General features: G+C 51.1%; 1 protein-coding gene across 1 annotated transcript in view; it reads right to left on the bottom strand.

The window, feature by feature from the left end:
• Nucleotides 1-3,280: 3,280 nt before the first annotated feature.
• Mroh2a (maestro heat like repeat family member 2A) overlaps nucleotides 3,281-17,799 on the bottom strand; it is a 32,724-nt gene continuing 18,205 nt past the window's right edge. The window contains exons 24-40 of the mRNA XM_051153664.1: nucleotides 17,138-17,246; nucleotides 16,508-16,603; nucleotides 15,564-15,668; nucleotides 14,410-14,533; nucleotides 13,834-13,952; nucleotides 12,760-12,912; nucleotides 11,825-11,979; nucleotides 9,075-9,500; nucleotides 8,666-8,803; nucleotides 8,150-8,264; nucleotides 7,260-7,409; nucleotides 6,968-7,150; nucleotides 6,010-6,165; nucleotides 5,230-5,361; nucleotides 4,315-4,417; nucleotides 3,928-3,993; nucleotides 3,281-3,545 (exon numbers count right to left, since the gene is read on the bottom strand). Of these exons, the coding sequence (XP_051009621.1) occupies nucleotides 3,424-3,545; nucleotides 3,928-3,993; nucleotides 4,315-4,417; nucleotides 5,230-5,361; nucleotides 6,010-6,165; nucleotides 6,968-7,150; nucleotides 7,260-7,409; nucleotides 8,150-8,264; nucleotides 8,666-8,803; nucleotides 9,075-9,500; nucleotides 11,825-11,979; nucleotides 12,760-12,912; nucleotides 13,834-13,952; nucleotides 14,410-14,533; nucleotides 15,564-15,668; nucleotides 16,508-16,603; nucleotides 17,138-17,246 (2,452 nt within the window). The 3' untranslated portion in view covers nucleotides 3,281-3,423. The remainder of the gene's footprint in view (nucleotides 3,546-3,927; nucleotides 3,994-4,314; nucleotides 4,418-5,229; nucleotides 5,362-6,009; nucleotides 6,166-6,967; nucleotides 7,151-7,259; nucleotides 7,410-8,149; nucleotides 8,265-8,665; nucleotides 8,804-9,074; nucleotides 9,501-11,824; nucleotides 11,980-12,759; nucleotides 12,913-13,833; nucleotides 13,953-14,409; nucleotides 14,534-15,563; nucleotides 15,669-16,507; nucleotides 16,604-17,137; nucleotides 17,247-17,799) is intronic.

Genomic DNA, 17,799 nt, shown 5'->3' with positions numbered 1-17,799 from the left:
GTTGGGCCAAGACTTGCCCACAGGGCGCAGAGCCTGCTGGGATAGCAGCAACTTTGTCATGCCTGCTATTGCTATAGTGTGCCTCGAGTTCTTTAAGGTAATGGAATTGTCTGCATTTAGCATAAACATATGAGTACAGTGGAATAGAAGTTAGGCATCTAGTGGCTGGCTTCAAAGCACTAGTGGGATTGTGTACTCAAATGATCATTCAGGATAGAAAAGTGATTTTTGTTAGGAAAATTTTAAAATTTAAAAATCTTGCCTTGCCCCCTTGCCTCTAATTCTTTTTAGATGGAGTCTTTGTCACTGTCACCTAGGCTAGCCTCAGATGCACCTTAAGCATGCAGCACCACAACTGTCTGTTCTGCCTTTGCTCGTGTGACCTGTCTGCCCTTCGTGCAGCTCCGTGGCAGCTGAGGCGGTGAGAAGTGCCTGGTGTGATTCTGCATATAAAGTTTTATTGTTGACATTTAAAACATTGGTCAGCCCCATGGACCTGTTCGTCTCGAGTTTTTTTCTGATTCAGACATACTGTCTAGAATATGCCCCACACTTTTCTGTTTTGCTTATGAAACCTACACTTGAGCCCTAGATACAGTGCTCCTTAAATAGGACTGTTCACTCTTTAAAAGAAACAGCCAGCTAAAACTGTCTAAGATTCACCCACAAGAAGTCATTTGAAACAATTCTGAATTATTTCCAAATGCTCTTGCAGCCATGCAGTATCCATGAGGTGGTTTCCAGTTGCCAGTAGCTGTTAGGAATGAACAACTTCAATTAATCCATGTATGGTCACAGAACCCATGTGCCAACTATCTAGTGACAGTTGTTGGTACACTGCCATCATGTGATGTTTTTCTATGTAAGATTGAAGGACATGCTAATTTCCTGTCCTTTCCTTAGACTGTTTTCTTGCTGTCTCCCTTTCTTGTGTCCCCTGCTAGAGCCACATGCACAGCCCCTGTGAGTCACCCCTAACACGACCATGAACTGTGGCTTAAACGGCCTGAGGTAAAGTGCATGCTTGGCCAGTTCTGCTGAGGTCTTTCTTCCTGGCTGTAGACAGACCTGGAGATGGAGCGAGATCCCATGAGGACACAGTTCCTGCCGGATGTGCTGGTTCAGAAAGCTAGCACTAGAGAGGCTAAAGCAAGAGGATCACTAATTTAAAGGCTAGCCTGGGCTACAGAGTAAAAGCCTGTCTCAAAAGAGGGAGCCATCATGTAACCTTCTGCCCTACATCCCCACCTCCAGACATCGTTACACTGGGCTCAAGACTTCATCTGGATTTGAAGGACTCAAGTTGGTATAGCAATAAACTAGCTGAGGTCATGGCAGCTTGTGGGAGGTCTGTTACTCCCTCAGAGCATTTCAGCAATGTGTTCAGATGTAGGCACTTAGAGGGCAGGCAGGCCTCCATGCCTCTGCACTCTTGTTTGGGCCTGATGTTTCCTGGGCACTCAGGGGTCTGGTGTCACCTAGTGGAGGAAGGTGAGCTGGAACTGGACAAGGGTGGAGGTCCAATGTATAAGATCTGCTAAAGGAACAGCCCTCTGGTAACTTCTCTGGTTTAAACTCAAACAGTACTGTTTATTTTGCAGTTTTGCTTCAAGGGGGTTCACGCTTGACAGGAGCTTGTATATATGAGTGCTGTGGTATATGAGTGCTGTGGTTTAAGTGTCTCCCAAAGGTTCATATGTTGGAAGTGTGTTCCCCAGATGGTAACACTAGTGGGGTGCACCTGTGGGGTGGTGGGATGAGTTTCTCAAAACTCATTAGGGACTTTTCTCCTGGAACCTCATAAGTGGTGCCTGCACCTCCCCCATATGTTCTCATATCTGTCACCAGAGTGAGTTAAACCTTTATATATAGAGTGTCCAGCCTCAAGTATTTTGTAATAGTAATAGGAAACTGACTGGTGTAGTTTGTACTCACATCTGGGGTAGCTTGTTCCATTGTCCTGGTTGGGGTGCACATGGGCTGTAAGTGATCCTTGCATGTGCATAACACTGGCACACTCTTAGAAACCACTTCCAGGTAGTGGATACAGTCTGCCTTCAAATTGCCAAATAGCTTTCCCGAATGGCTACCCAGCCCACTGAGAGCTACCACTCTCGCCCACTGGCGCTCTCTGATAATGGTGACAAACACCTTCATTGGTGACTTTTTTTTTGAGGCACTAAGGACAAAACCCAAGCTTCATGCTTGCTTGCACTCACACAGACCCACACCCCAGTCTGCTCTCTGACTTGAGGTCTGGCATTCTGTCCTGGGTACCCTGCCTATCAAGGGCCTCTCAGGTCATTGGCTGTTCTGTTCAGTTCTGTTAGAGCGGGGTTTGCTCTGGGGCCACATGAACCTATCTAGTGTTAAACAAATCATAACCTCTGTGGTTTGTTAGTTTCCTGCAGAGTTAACACTTTAAGGAAGTGAGAGTGCTTAAACCTTTCACTCCTGAATTCTGTTCCTTTTAAAAAGAAAATCCATGCCAGGAACAGGACATTGCCCTCAGCTCTGCTGCTCACCTCTCAGCCTATAAGTGTTCTACACAGCTGGGAGGGGAGCCCCAAGCACAGATGTGTGTGGATCTGTCACATGACATGCCGGTGTGTAAGTGCATCTAGAGTAGTTAATCCCAGCACTTCATGTTTACTCAATGGGAGCTGAAAAAGCTGCTAAACCACCCTTGGTGAGAGGCCTCAGCAAGCATGTTGCTTCTGACTGCGTGAGCGTTTCTTGGAGGTGCTGCCTTCAGTATGTTTGCCTGCCCTGGCCTCAGCCTAGACCATTCTGTTGTCAGCCCAAGAATGAGAAAGTCTGTCCTTGCTCTCTCTTCCCCTTCCAGACTTCTAGACATGGGGCTAGTTACCATTTGTTCCCCCACTAAACGGTGTTCCAGGCCCCACTGGACTCCTGTTCCAGCAGCCCAAATGTTCTTTGGTAACCCTCAGGTCTCTGCGAAGGGTGAGAGTAGGCTTGCGTGAACACGGCCTCCCAGGTGAAGCTCCCCAGGGTGCTGTGATCAGCTAAGGCTGCATCTGCCTTTTGCTTTAAGAATGAGGTCCCTGGGGACAGGATGGACCGCAGTGTCCCTTCCCCTTGCTGCCTGGCACCAATTCCTCACTGTGGGTGCACATCAGCACACGTGGGGGAGCACTGTGTGTCCACACCCACAAAAGACTCAGCTGAGGATGAAGAGGCCTTGAGGGCTGAAGCTGCCCATCACCCCATGGCCGCCTCTAGGATGTGGTGTCCATATAGCCAGGAGCCTGCACTCCGGAGAGCAATGGAGTTATATTTCAGTGGGAGAGGAGGGATGGATACTCATTCTTTTAAAAGTTTTTCTACAAATGAAAAATGATCTGCCTTGCCATGGGCGGGTGTGACACAGTTGAAGCCGTTGACATCTCACATCGGGGCCACTTAGGGAAGTCCTCTGGGGGAAGCCAAGAGCCAATGCTGATTGCAGCTGTCCAGGACTTTGAGGGTCTCCAGGGCCGCCCTCCTGACTGCAGCATCCGAGTCTAGCTGTAGGTCCTGGAGAGCTGAGTGGGGACAAAAGGGACAGGCCTTTTAGTCAGGACTACATGCACTCAGCCCACTGCAGACTGAGGCCGGCTGACTCACGTTCCCACACTCTCCACAGACCTGTCAGGCTTCCCAACACCACCAACAGGGATAGGCCTCGGCTGTGGAACTGGGCCAGGTGGAACTGAAGTATCTGAGAATTGTGTCCACGTGGGCTCCTACCAAATGGTCTTCCTGGAAACCCTCCCTACCTCCAGCCGTCTCTCTAGGTCCAGCTAGCCCCTCTTCCCCAAGTAGCTCATAGCCAAAGGTCACCAGCCAGCCCCTCCATCCCTTTTTGTGGTCTCAAAGCGTCAGTGAGCCATAGACTGCTCTATAGCTGAGTCTGCACTACTTAACAATTCTGCAGTCCCACAAGGTCCATCTTCTTCAGATAATGGGCGGATAGCTGCTTCATGATGACCCCTGAAACGACAGTTGTGCAGTGACCTCTTATACCCAGCTCGGTCGGCAGGCCCACCGTGCTGCCCCCCTGCAAGAGGCACAAGGTTGACTATGCAGCAATCAGTCAGGTGTTTTCTTCAGGCTCAAGTTGGTAGTGAGTCCCCCTCATTCAAGATCAGGCAGGCAAGAAACCCCCATGGGCTAGCAGGCCTGGGGTTGCCAGGGAGACCAGAGCTCTTCTCCCAGCTCAGCCACTTGTCTCCCCATCCAGACCCAGGGGTTGACTAAGCAAGTGGCTTCCAGGTCCACCCTAAATCTGAACACCTCTGTCCGTCCACTCACCTGCCAAGCCGCAGGCAGCGATTCTGATCTTTGACAAGCTACTTTTCATGAACATCGTTGTTTCCAACAGGAAGCCGCAGAGAACAGCAGGCTTTTTCTGGGCCTGCAGAGACAAGTGCCACATGGGTATGGAGGATCACATGGTTGCGGAGGATGAGATGGGGACCCGCTGATCACAGAAAGCATTCCCATCGCACCTGGGAGGCTTGGCCAGAGAGAGCAAGGCCCCTCCCAGCGCCACACAGCAGATTAGCTGGGCCTACTAATAGCCCTCTGTTTCACTATCTGACTCTAGAGCAGCCATTAAATGTGTTTCTGAACCCGTGCCATCCAAAACACTAGCCACTGGCCATACACGGCCTCTGAGCAGGGGAGCATGGCTAATAGCAGTGTCAGGAAACTTCCTGGACTTTGAAGATTGTACCAAACAAACAAATGTAAAAGTACCACATAACAGGTTTTGTTCTTGTTTTTGTTTTTGTTTGGTTGGTTAGTTGTTTGTTTGTTTGTTTTATGGTGGTGGTGGTGGTGTTTTCGAGACAGGGTTCCTCGGTGTAGCTTTGGCTGTCCTTTGTAGCCCAGGCTGGCCTCCAACCCACAGAGATCTCTGCCTGCCTCTGCCTTCCTGTGTTCTGGGATTACAGGCGCCACCACACCATGTCACATAACAATTTTTACCTTGATCACATATTGAAATGGTCATAATCTAGTTACCTGGGGCTAAGTAACTTGTATTGTCAAAATTGACTTATGTCTCTTTTGTCTCTGATTGTGGCAGCTAGAAAAGTTAATGTGGGTACCCTTGCATTGTCCCATTGGGTGTTTCATGGTAAAAGGTGAACATGAGGTCATAAGCCCAACTGTGCCGGTCCCCTACCCCCCCCAAGCCCACCCCCCCCCCCCCCGCCTCCTCACCAGGATGGAGCACATGTTTGTCTGAAGCACTATCATCTGGTCATTAATGCTGTCATTGCTGTGACCAAAGGAAATCTCCAGGGACTTCCAGCCCCAGAAATACACACACTGAAACATGGTAGCCACGCATGCCTGAAGGAATGCAGGGCACAAGACAGCAGGAGAGACATCAGCAAACAGAGCCGCTGGGTGGCATCTCACCTGAGGAGTGAGAAGGCAGGCCCAGAAAAGGCTCCAGAGAGCTCACTCATGCATCTGTGATAAGCCCCTGGGGGACAGGTGCCCTCACATGCCCCTTCAGCCAACACCTTTGCCTGTGTAGCAACCCTGTAGGAAATGGAGCCAGGAGCCCTGTTGGGCAGGTCCACTCTACCTTCTCCCTCCCTGTTCCTCCCACTTTCAGGATTTGGGGCCTTAAAGAGCTGTGACAAACCAAGCCCGGTCTTCTCGACTCCTAGCTGTGAGGGGGAGATTTAAGACCAATCTTAAGGTATCTCAAAGTGGTAATATTCTAGAAGGAAAAGGAAATAAGACAGACACTAACTGTAGGCAGTGACTAGAGCAAAAGGGAGCCATGGCATGCTTCCTCACAGAGCTGGCTCTCCTAAGCCAGCTTTAGGAGTCAGTGGGATGGTCCCTCTCCCAGCCTGCATAAGGGATGGGGCAGGTGCAGTGAGAGTAGAAAAGCCAGGAACTCACTAAGCCAGCAAAACTAAGGCAACCTTTTCCCTTTGGCACTTCAGCCCCAGATCACAGGACACAGGTGAGGGTGTGCGTTACCTGGGCTACGCTGGAACAGGGGTCCTGGCAGTGCAGCAGAAGGGAGACCCAGCTTCTCTTCACCTCCCCTTTGAAGAAATGCTTCTTGGAAATCCCAACCACCTTTGCGAGCTTCCCGAAGAGGATGAAGGCCTTCAAACGCAATAGCTCACTCTCCTGATACCAAGAGATACAAGTGGGCTGGCATCAGGAAGCCCATCAAAACCCCAGCCTTTCTCCAAGGACCATTCCTTGGTTTTCACAGAACTTTCTGGATCCTTCCATCAGGACAGTCTTTCCTTCCTCAGGGTTCATGCCTCACTCAAGAAACCGGGCATGACTCTAGCTTGGCAGGGCGTAGCATCCCACCCCAAAAGCATGCATAAAGGTTTGTGTGGAATCTGAACACACCCCATTGCCTGGCCAGCTCCACGGGTGCAAAGAGAGTGGGTGTCAGCTGCAAAGAGACACTGGGAACTCTTCCCTCCTCGCGGGGACATGGTGTGGGGAAGACTTTAAGCCCTCAGATTGTAAGGTGCTGGTTCTATGGCTTTTAGCATAATACAGGGTTGTTACAGGGTACCGTGATTGGCTGAAGAGCATTACCACACCATGTAGGACCTGCTCTGGGATACATCTTTCCTTCATGCTCTGAGCAACCTAGATTCCATGTGTTGGAAGCTTAGTGCCCCAAATCATATATATGTATATATGCGGAGGTAATCATCATTAGATATAGTTCTGAGGATGGCATTCTCACAGCGCCCTTGGTGTCTTTATAATAAGGATCCAAGGTAGCTCACTCACTTCATCTCACCTCACTGTCCCCTGCTGCAGAAGGCCCTCACCAAAAGCAAGCACCAGGCTCCAGAACCAGAAGCTACACCAATTGCCAAGCTTCCTAAATCACCCAGTCTCAGATGTTTTCTTAAAGTGACATGACACACGGATATGAAGGAAAGCTCTCAACTGGACTCACATTGTCGAAGAAAGCCCTGCACTGCTCAGATATGGCTTCAAAAAAAGATCCTATGTCGCCCTCGCGGAGCTCAGCCAGGACCTTGGTCAGGGCTTCCATGCCTTCGGCCACCACGCTGCTGTTCACCTGTCCCCGCAGGGAGTCCAGGCACTTCTCCAGCAGGAGTTTGCGATATTGCTTCACCTAGAGGAATTCAGGCCATTCAGATTTCACCCTCCAAGCTTCCCTGAGGAGTACAACTGCCTGCATAGCACTCAACCCCCGGGACCTTAGACTTAGCCCAGTTTGGTACCTTCCGGGGAGCACCGAGAGCCATGTTGCCCAAGGCACGCAGGGAGAGCACCTGCAGGGTCTCATCCTTGTCCTGTCCTGCGCCCTTCTCTAGCATCAGCACCACGGGCCTCAGCAGCTTCTCCTGGTGCAGAACTGGGTCACTCATGAACTAGAAAAGGAAGCGCTACAGTCACCCACAGCAGAGGCTCGCACCTCAGCAGCGAGGCCGAGGAAACAAGTGTGTGGCATGCAAGTGCTGCCTGTAATGGAGACACGCATACATTATAATTCATTTCTTCAGGACAACAGGGCAGCGGCCGGGCGTCAAAAAGCCTTGCCTACCAGTGTCTGAACAGAAGTATGCAAGAAGCATGAATTAAAGTCAGACGACAGAATCTTTACTGGGCTTGCACTCAAGAGTGTCAAGACTTCAGGCCAGTGGGGAAGCCGTGGGATGTGTGTGTATGCACATCCTCAAGGACACCTGAGTGTGTATGTGGGGGCGGACATGTGTATGTATATGCTCAAGAACACCTGGGTGGTTTTTTTTTTTTTTTCAATTATGTGTGTGTGGTCACATACTAATATGCAGGCATGTGCACCGGTAGAGGCCAGAGGCTAAAGCTATTTCTTTTCATCTTACTTTTCTGTTCTGTTTTGAAACAGGCTTTCTCTATGAAGACCAGGTCAGCCTCCAACACAGAGATTATAGAGATTAACACCTGCCTCTGACTCCCTGAGTGCTGGGATTGATTAAAAGCATAAGGCATTACACCTGGCTCTCAGCGCCTCTCACTGAACCTGAGGTCTGGCCAGTAAGTCCCCTGGAGACGTACCATCCAAGGAATCTCATAAACAATTGCCCACTGCCCACTCGTGTCCCCTCCCTCCCAGGGCTGGGTGCCTCACTTCCACACAGATGGCTGTGCTGCTGACGCAGCAGCTCAGGACCTCAGAGCCCATGCCGGTGAGCACCAGCTCTGCCAGCCTCTGCATGTAGCTCTCCATGTACTGCATGCACAGCCTGAGGAAGAAAGAAAGACAGCACGGGGGTGGGGGGGGTGGCTACTGTTGTTGCTCCTGCCTTCTGCTCTCGAGCCCAAGGTCAGCTTGAAGGGAAATTGAGGACAAACTTCTTAGAATCTCTGGGCCTCTCCCTAATGCCTGGGTGGTTGACAGTAGGAGCAGGAATACCAGTTGACGGGTCAGGGCTGTGATGATCAGGACCAGAATGCTCAGAGACCTCCTGTGGCCTTTGGGGGCCCCTCCTGTCTCTGGCCTCTCATTTCCCAGTTCCCACTGCCATTCTAGAGTCCAGGATACCCACCAGCATGTAAGTGACCCCAGAAATGAGACATCTAGCTGTGACATTCACAGGGGTAAGCCTCTGCGGAGCCCTTGAACCCCTGTGAGACCTGGCCCCACCTGGCCATCAGGCTCACTCCCTCGAGAAAGGTGCCTCCGTTATCCAGCAGGGACCACACAGACTGTTCCTCCAGGGCCTGCTCCAAGGGCTCTCTGTTGATCCTCTTGATCAAAAGCTGCATGGACTTGATTGTGACCCTGGAGAGAGGTGAGCAAAGACAAGGCTACTGAGAAGGACTCTGGGCGGGGGGATGGTCACAGGAGACAGAGCTCTCCACACTCTGAAACCTACACCATGCTGGATGCTCATGGGGAAGGGTTGTGAGTAAAATCACTTCAACCCACTCACAGGAGGACTTCCGGAGCCCAGTGGCTTCTAAGGAAAAGGTGGAGGTCAGCTCCAGCCCAAGTGTGTTGCCTAGCACCTTGTCCCCCACCCACCTCCTCCTGCCCCTCTGCCCTTGAGCACCTCTGCAAGGTCATCTCCTGGGGAAGTGGCCCGGTGTGGACCAGCCTCCAGGTTTTCAAGACAGGAGAGGCGGCCTCTGGCCCATGGCTGCTGCCAAGCTGCAGCAGGAAGGTGTACAGCAGGTCAGGGAACAGGTCTGGGAATTTGTCATCCTGGTCCATCTTTTCCATGAGGAGTTGGATGGTGCACAGCGTCTGCAGGGAGAAGGGCTGGTGGATTCCACCCTGACTCCCCCGGGGAGTCCAGCACCTGCCTCTGCCACTCACCATCAGTGGGTCCACGGCTGCCAGGCGCCAGATGTCAGCCTTGGAGGTGGCGTTTATCCTGGCAGTGAACCTTGACTGCAGCCGGCCCAGCAAGCCATGGAGCATGGTCCGTGCAAAGGGCACATTCTCAGCCACAGCCAGCCACACCTCTGTCAGGTGGCTAGCCAAAGAAGGGACAAGGATAGTGGGCTTCTAGCAGCCTGCTCTGGCCGATTAGCATCCCCTCACGACACCCCGTTTGGGACCCCCCCCCTAAGGAAAGAGTTGAATTCCAGGAGGTCACTAGAGCCACACTTAAGGTTATGTAATCAGGCCAGGTCCCTCACTTTCTCTAGGGTACCGGTGAGAAAGCCACAGTCCCCTGGCTTCACCAGGCCTCCCATTTGATGACTTCCTGGGAACAGCCAATGATGCGTCTGAGAGCCTAAAGAAGCTTGATCATCTAGCAGTGATTTTTTTTTTTTAAATCAGATAATCCTCCCAAAATATCTTCCAAGAATTTGGGAAAGAGAACAGTCACAGGAGACAGGTGTAGTGGAACGGAGAATGAACAGAGGTCCCAGTTAAATACTCAGGGCTGATATTCCAGGAAGATACTTTTTTCTCTCCATATGCCACAGGAGAGGAGACTAAGGCCCCAAAGGACAAGAGGCCTGCCAAACGACCTTTGAAAATGGTCTCCTTGACATAGGCATGGTGGCGCAGACCCAAAATCCCTCACCTGGAAAGTAGAGGTAAGGAGGATCAGGAGTTCAAGGCCAGCTTCAGCTACACAAGGAGTTTGGGGCCAGGCTGGGCTACATGTCTCAAATCAAAACAAAAAAAAAAACAAAGACAACAATAATATGAAATTAGAAAAAAAATAGCCTCCTTGGCCCCAAAGCCAAGCCCATGGACCTGGTGGAAGGGGAGTAGTGGTAGACTGAGACTTAGCATGCTGGGTACAGAGAAGTGCAGAGATCTAGGAATCTGGAAAAGTCTAAAGAGCTAAAGCAAGTGAGCCTAGCAGGTTAATAGACAAGGAAACTGTGTATTCAAACCCATAAATTCAGTGCAGGAGAATTCAGGGTGGGGAGAGATGTAGCTAGACACTAGCGATAGGGTGCTGATGAAGAGATGGGTGCGTACTGCCCCTTAACACCAAATCCAAAGGAGCGAGCCAAGGTGTCCAAAGCAAAATCTTATAGCACCAATCTGAGCTCTACCAACACTATGTGCCCCCCTGGCAAGACCTTGGGATCTGAAACCCAGCCAGGCGCCACATCAGTGGCAGTCTGTCTGGTGTGACCCTGAATGAAGGTACCGGCTAAATCACTTCCAGGTTTCTGATGCATGGAAAGGGTGCTAACTGCCTCATTCTTCGAAAGTTTCAGCATCACTGTGTTTCAGCATCAACAGCCAGCCGAGACAGATTTGAGGGAGGTGAAAGCTAGCGTGTGGCATTGTCACCAGGAAAGCCCTTAAGGCCTGCGTATCACAGGCTGGTAGGTGTGCTCCGTATGTGACCCTGCCTACCCAGCTCTGATCTTTCAACCCCCACCTTCAGGAGGTCTCCAGATATGAACAGCCTCACACCTTGCATCCTTCGGGCCTCCCCCAGCAGACATCACTCCTCAGTGGTACCATACCTAGCCTTCATACATGCCAGCCCCTTTGGCTGTAGATCTGAGGGCTGTCAGAAAAAAAAATTTTTTTTTTCTACTCAAGTCGGCCTCATCTCACTGACCAACTCAGGCTCAACTGCTCTGGGATTATGACTGTGGCCCAAGTGAGTTCTGGTGTCTTCTCAAACTTGCTTCCTGTATTTGGCATGACCCTGCCTACGCCTTGGAGTCAGCAGTGTTTTTTAAAGATATGGTGGGAGAGAGGGAAGTTGGCACTGGAGAGATGGCTCAGCACTCAAGAGCTGGTACTGCTCTCGCAGAGGACCTGGGCCAGTGTGCAATGCCCACAGTCATCTGTAACTTGCTCCAGAGAATCTGACACTCTCTTCTGGCCTCTGCGGGTGCAGGCACACACATGGGTACATGTACCCACATACAAGGATATAAATGACTACAAAAAGTGAGAAAGAGGAGGCTGCTTTCCTTTGGACACATAGACTAGTGTGCTCTTTTGGGACATATTCTGAAAGGCACAGTGAGGTTTAAATGGAGGCTCAGGCTCAGAGGCACAGGCCCCAGGAGCCATGCCTGTTTTGTCCATGCCCATGTTCCCCGCAGGGGAAAGGCTGTCATGAGAGAATGTCCTGGGCTCTTTGGATGTTGTTGCAGAGGGGACAACCAAGACATGAAAGGAGCTGTGAGATTCAGATTCAAGCTCAACCTGATGAAATGGTAAGTCTGGGATCTGAGTCAGCGGCTTGGCAGGCACAGGTGCATCCTACGTAAGACACAAGTCCGAGGCCTTGCCTGGCCTTGGGTGCAAGGCACTGCCCCAGAGCTTAGGTTCTTCCTAGCCTTGTCTGCCTCCCATGGCACTCACCTCTCCATGGGCAATGGCTGCCTCAAGAGCGATGTGAGGACCGTCTCCTGGTGGTAGTGCGCCAGCAGGAGGATGCCCTCGATGAGGTGTCGCCTCACCTCTGGGTGGTCCACCACTGGCAAGTGGACCAGGATGGCACCCAGTATCTCAGCCACCTGAGGAAGGGGATGGGCATCTTTTCAGGGGGGGTGGCATTTGGGATGGTGCTGCCTATTTTTAACTGTCAACTCAACTTAGAATCACCTAGAGAGAGGATCTTAATAAGGAATTGTGTTGGCCCATGGGCAGGTCTGTTAGGGGTTGTTTTCATTGTTAATTGAGGCTGGGAAGACTCATCCCACCATGATCAGCAGCATTCCCTGAACTATGGAAGGCAGCTGGAAGCAAACAAGCAAGGATGCATGTGTTGCTTTCTGCTCTTCACTGTGGATGTAATGCCACTAGTTGCTTGACGTTCTCTCAGTGATGGGATGTAACCTGCGATTGTACACTGGTTCGACCACTGTCTTTCCTAAGTTGTGTTTGGTCAGTGTGTTTTTTTATCACAGCAACAGTGATAAAACTAGTTCAAGGTGCCTGTTGGACATCTCTCCTTCAGGGATCATGGTCGATGAGTTAGACTGTCCCATCCCCCTACCCCCACCTCCTTGCCCAGTGCTTTCCCCAGGAGCCTTATGGGTCTTTTCCTCCTACACTTCCACTGTGTTTTCAGTGGGGCAGGTGTGTGCCTCACTGAAAAGAGCCTGATACCTTTGACCAACCTTATCTACTCACCAGCCAATTACAATTCAGCAGCTTTCTCATTCTAGAACTCTATTTTATCTCCATGGTTTGGGTGGAAGTGGTCAATCTCAGTGTGTGCTACACAGCCCATACTTGTGTACACCGGTCAGTCCTAGCACCAACCCCAAGTGGCCCCTGGTGGCTACGGCTACCTTGTCCTCCAGCTCCTTGACTCGCATCTGGAGAAAGATGCCGATCCAGGTGACAGCTGCCCTGTCATGCTGCAGGTCCATGGCCCCGATGTTCTCACAGAGCTTCTGGATTAGGGAGACAACCTCATCGCAGTTAAACTCCGGGCAGACCACCTAGGACCGGGACAAGACAGAATTCCAGGCTCCCTCCACTCCCTGCCGCCACGGCTGACTGACCCCTGCAAATAAAGCCGGTTTCCCAAGGCTTCCTGAGTGTACCCAGCCTCTCCCACTCCTCACCACTGCCTCTCCCTCTGCCTGTATCTCACCCAAGACATTTCCTTCTTCACAGCAAAGACACCCTCTGACCTCAGCCTGCAGCTATACAATCCCCCACGGGCACCAGGAAGGCAGAAATGACTTTATGCCCCGTCCCTTTGAAGGTCAAGGCCTATTTTCACGGTTCTATACATCAGTGTGCCACTAGATCAGGAACTAGTGCCAGTGTCATGGCTCTGGATAAGAATGGCCCCACAGGCTCATATATTTGAATTCTTAGTCACCAGGTAGTGGATTAGAAGGATTAGGGGGAGTGGCCTTATTGGAGGGAGTGTATCATTGGGGTGGGCTTTAATGTTTCAAAAGCCCATGCCAGGTCCAGTCTCTTCCTCTGCCTGTGGATCAGCATTTAGCTCTGGCCTACTTCTCCAACACCACACCTGCCTGTCACTATGCACCCGCCATGATGATGAAGGACTAAGCCTCTAAAGCTGTAAGCAAGCTCCCAATTAAATGTTTCCTTTCATAAGAGTTGCCTTAGCCATGGTGTCTCTTCACAGCACTAGGAAACTGACTAAGGCATCCAGTGCACAGTATGGTCCCTTCCCATGACCCGCTCCACATTCCCTAGGGGCTTGGAGGTGTCAGCCAGCAGATGTCAGATTTCTTCCCTTTATGTCCCAACTGCTATAAGTCATGTCAATACAGACGCATCGGGTGTACCAAAGGCTGCCGAGAAGTGATCCCCAGGGTGGCAATACTGGCTATCCAGCCAGCAGAGCAAAGTGAGGCACCCCAAGCACAGCCCGGTGTCACCTTGGCGATTCTGGAGGAAGCACTGGAAATTTTGTCCATGTCTGTGTCCTGGAGGTCCTCCTTACATTTCTCCAGTTCCTGCTCCTTGGAAGCTCCCCATAGCGAGCATGTCTGGCTTACTGTTGGGAGTATAGTCAGACACAGTCAGTAAGAGAGAGTGGGTGGCCTGACCTGCCCCCGCACCTCCCCCCAGCATCTGCCTGTCCCTTCCCTGCTAGCCTCCATCCACTGTTCCTTCAACATGATGGTTTTCTGCACACACCACACACACACACACAGCTCACGTGTCTCCTTTTTCCTGCAGCTCAGTTCTAGCTCGCTCTGCTGCCTCCTTGGTATCTGCAAGCTGGATAAGTCCAACATTGTGCCCTCAATGAGCCTACTTCATCCAATGAGCCTCTTCTGGAAGCTTCTGTGACCCTCTTGGTTAACTCTCCCCCCTCTGTTATGTTGGCCACCTGCTTGTCCTCTTGCCTGCCTGCACACGAACCATACTTCCCTCTGGAGCAGGCTGCACCAGTACCCTAAGACTAGCCCTCATTCCAACTCATCCCTCATGTCCTGTCTCCTCCCTACCATGAAGATCTAGCAGGCTGGACAGGACATTAGTCGAGGCCAAGCGAGTTTTTCTGTGGACATCACAGGTGCATGGAGCAATGAGTCCAACCAGTATGCCAAACTGTCCCAGCTTCAGGGGGATCTGCAAGACAAAGACATCTGGGCTCAGACCTCCACACGCAAATGCACAGCCAGGGCTACCCAGGGACAGCATACAGAGCAACTACAGTGTATGAGCCCTGGCCACTGCGTGCCTTCCACGTGTGCTCGCATCTCCTCAGCCACATAGCTGGACTCTTAGAAGTCAATCAACCAGTATCAGAGAAATCCTGGCTCAGGACTCACCCTGCCCCCACCCCCGCCCCGCCCCACCCTGTCAGCTCTGTTCTGCATCACTCTTGACTTCCAGGCATCTGTCACATTCCTCCAACTAAATTCCAGGTTCCAACATGAAACCCACACCCCAGATGAGTGACCCCGGCAGGGGCTTCAGCAGTCCCTCAAGGTCCCTGACTGTATAGTTAACAACTCCAGCTTCCCTCTCAGAGAATGTGACCAAACCTGGCAACACACTGTGTGTATCATCTGACCTTGAATATCCTTTAGCATAGGGCTTAACTCTTGTATTAGGCCAAGACTTCCTCCCACCTCCATTCAGGCATTTCTGTGGCTTACCACACACCACCTCAAGACCTGAGGCCATCCTCACCCCATAGCCCTGGCAAACCACTACCCTGTCCACAGCCATGTCTAAAAATAAGACAGACAGAGCGCACAGCCAACACAGCTGTGGGTGCTGATTGATCAATAAAACACCGCTTTGTTTTCGGCTTCCCGGTGCTGGTGATACCTGCTAAGCCTGCTTTATGACTGTAGTGACTTATTTTACTATTCTAGGGAACTGCCATCTTTCCTTCATGGTATTCAGGGTTGTATATGCTACTGCGTGAGCCTCAGGCACCACACAGCCTGGATCCATGTCAAGCCATGGTCCCATCCTCTCCTCCCTTACCCACCCCAAAGCCTAGGCTTGCACACTGCTGCTTCTTCCCAAGGGACTCCTAGAATGGGGCTTGATCTGAGAGGCGTCCCCTCCTCTGGATAGAATGAGAAAATTTTCTGTGGCTGAATCCCAGAGCGGCAGGCAGTGGGATGGGTGTACCCAGACTCACACAGACACCAATACTTTGAACGTAGATATGCATGAGATGGAGATGAAGGGTCATGGCTTTCTCTCGTTCCCACTCTTTCTCTGACAGGATCCACTTCTCCAGGAGCTATGTAGAGGGCCCAGAAGCAGTGTTAGCATCCTGGGGACAGCCAGCTCCACCCTGGCCAGATTTCTCCTCATGGTCCCTCCCACTCAAGAACTTGAATTTCAGTGCTTCTGGCATGCTTCAAGACACCTTCTTCCCAGACCCTAGTGTGAAGGGAACTTGGCCAGTGGGAGGTCTCCAGCATCCTCACAGGAATAGAACTTGAAAGTTGTGCTTGTGCCCCAAACATATACCAACCCTCAGCGCAGGTATTGCCAAAGGACATTCTAGCATCAAAGTTTTTTTTTCTTTTTCTTCAGTGCAGTGAACATTGCTATGACTGTCGCTTATAATGAACTCTCTGTCTCTGTGTCTGTCTGTCTGTCTGTCTGTTTCTCTCTCTCTCTCTCTCTCTCTCTCTCTCTCTCTCTCTCTCTCTCTCTCTCTCTCTCTCTCTCTTTCTCTCTCTCACACACACACACACACACACACACACAGCTATGTGTTAAAGCCTGGCTACCAGCCTATGGTACTTCTGGGAGGTGATGGGATCTTTAGGAAATGGGCTTCGTGAAGGGAAGTGAGGTCATCTGACGTGTCCTTGCAGGGGATATTGCCATCCTGCCCTCCCTTTTCATCTCAGTTCAGCCATGAGGTGAACAGACTTCTTCTACCGTGCCCTTTGGCCATGATGTCTTATCTTGCCACAAACCCAAAGCAATGAAACTAGACAACCACAGCCTAAGATTTCTGAAAGCAGAGGCCACAATAAGCCACTCCGCACAGCCTGGCTCTCAGGTCATTCTCCAGGAAGAGTGGTGGCCAGCTTTGGCTCTGGACTCCTCTGCCAGCTGACTCACATGCACAGTCTCCTGCAACCCCTTGGGGTCCAGCTGCCTCTGCAGGAGGCTCTCCATCAGCTGCTTCAGGGAACTCAGGGCATTTCCATAGAGGGTCTGAGAGAAAAAGAGGGAGGGAGAAAAGAGAGAGAGAGAACATTGTGAAACAAAAGGCACACTAAGCCACTTACTAGGACTCTGTGGCTGTCCCTGTGCTTGGATTGGGAGATAAGATGCATCAAAATGGGACTGTGGGAATGCATCATTGCTCATGAAGGGAAGGCAAAGTGGTTCATGAATATTCTTCACATGTTCTTATCCCTCATATCCAGGGACTTTTGAAATCATTTGCTGATGATACTGAGGCCTCTATCAGACTGGATCCCTGACAGCCTGAGGATCTATCTTCATCCATATACACCCCACTCACCACATAGGCTCGCCACTGATGAGAAATAAAATTGAATCTAGTTAAACTACTGAGGTTCCAGGGTTTACCTGTTATAGCAGCTAGCATTAGCTCATACTTGTTGAAAGAGCTGCTCCAAATTGCTGCGTTGTAGGTGGTTTGAGAAAGTGGGGTCTGCCCATGCCAATGTAAACTTTCAGGTTCTGACCCAGAAAACAAGGAGGCCTCTGTGAGGAACCTACCTTAACAGACTCATTGTCTTCCCCTGGGGGTTGGAGAGAAATAACAGTGTGTATGCTGATATCCATCAGCTCGATGCTTTCCTCTGAAGAGTAGAAAGGCTTCAGTGTGCTGAGGAAAGAAGTGTTAGCAGCAGCAGGAGTGGTCACTAGGAGCTAAGCCCATTCTGGCCACCACCTACTCTGGGCGAGAGAGGTCACAGAATGAGAAAAGGACACAGGGCCTTGGCTGGGGACTCAGGCATGCTTCCCAGACTAGGAACCCTGGTCTACCTGACCAGCAGCATTCAGTACTGTCTGTATCTGTGATGGAAGCAGGATTTGAGAGTGCAGGAGGTTCTCACTCTTTCGCTTCCTGTTGCCTGCTCTGAGCCTAGGCAGATCACTTCCTCCCAGATCACTACCACAACATTGGCCCTCCCTGCCTGGTCCAGGTGCAGGGTTTTCAGCATCTTGACTGGAGGAGCAGCAGCAGGAAGAGCAAAGGCCTGGAGTTGATTATCAATGTAAACTCTAAGATCCTCACATGGAGAGAAGCTACTGAATCAAAGCCCACATAGCTGCCAATCACCTCCTCAGCCCAGGAGAAGCACCCAACTTGAAAAAAACTGCTGAGGAGTCTGGAGAGGGATGGGCCCCACCTACTGGGCTAGTCCACTGTCTCA

The sequence above is a fragment of the Acomys russatus genome, chromosome 12 (assembly GCF_903995435.1).
Source record: "Acomys russatus chromosome 12, mAcoRus1.1, whole genome shotgun sequence".
NCBI classification, from domain to species: Eukaryota; Metazoa; Chordata; class Mammalia; order Rodentia; family Muridae; genus Acomys; species Acomys russatus.
Note: the sequence above shows the minus strand (reverse complement) of the source record. Positions and strands in the feature narration are given on the sequence as shown.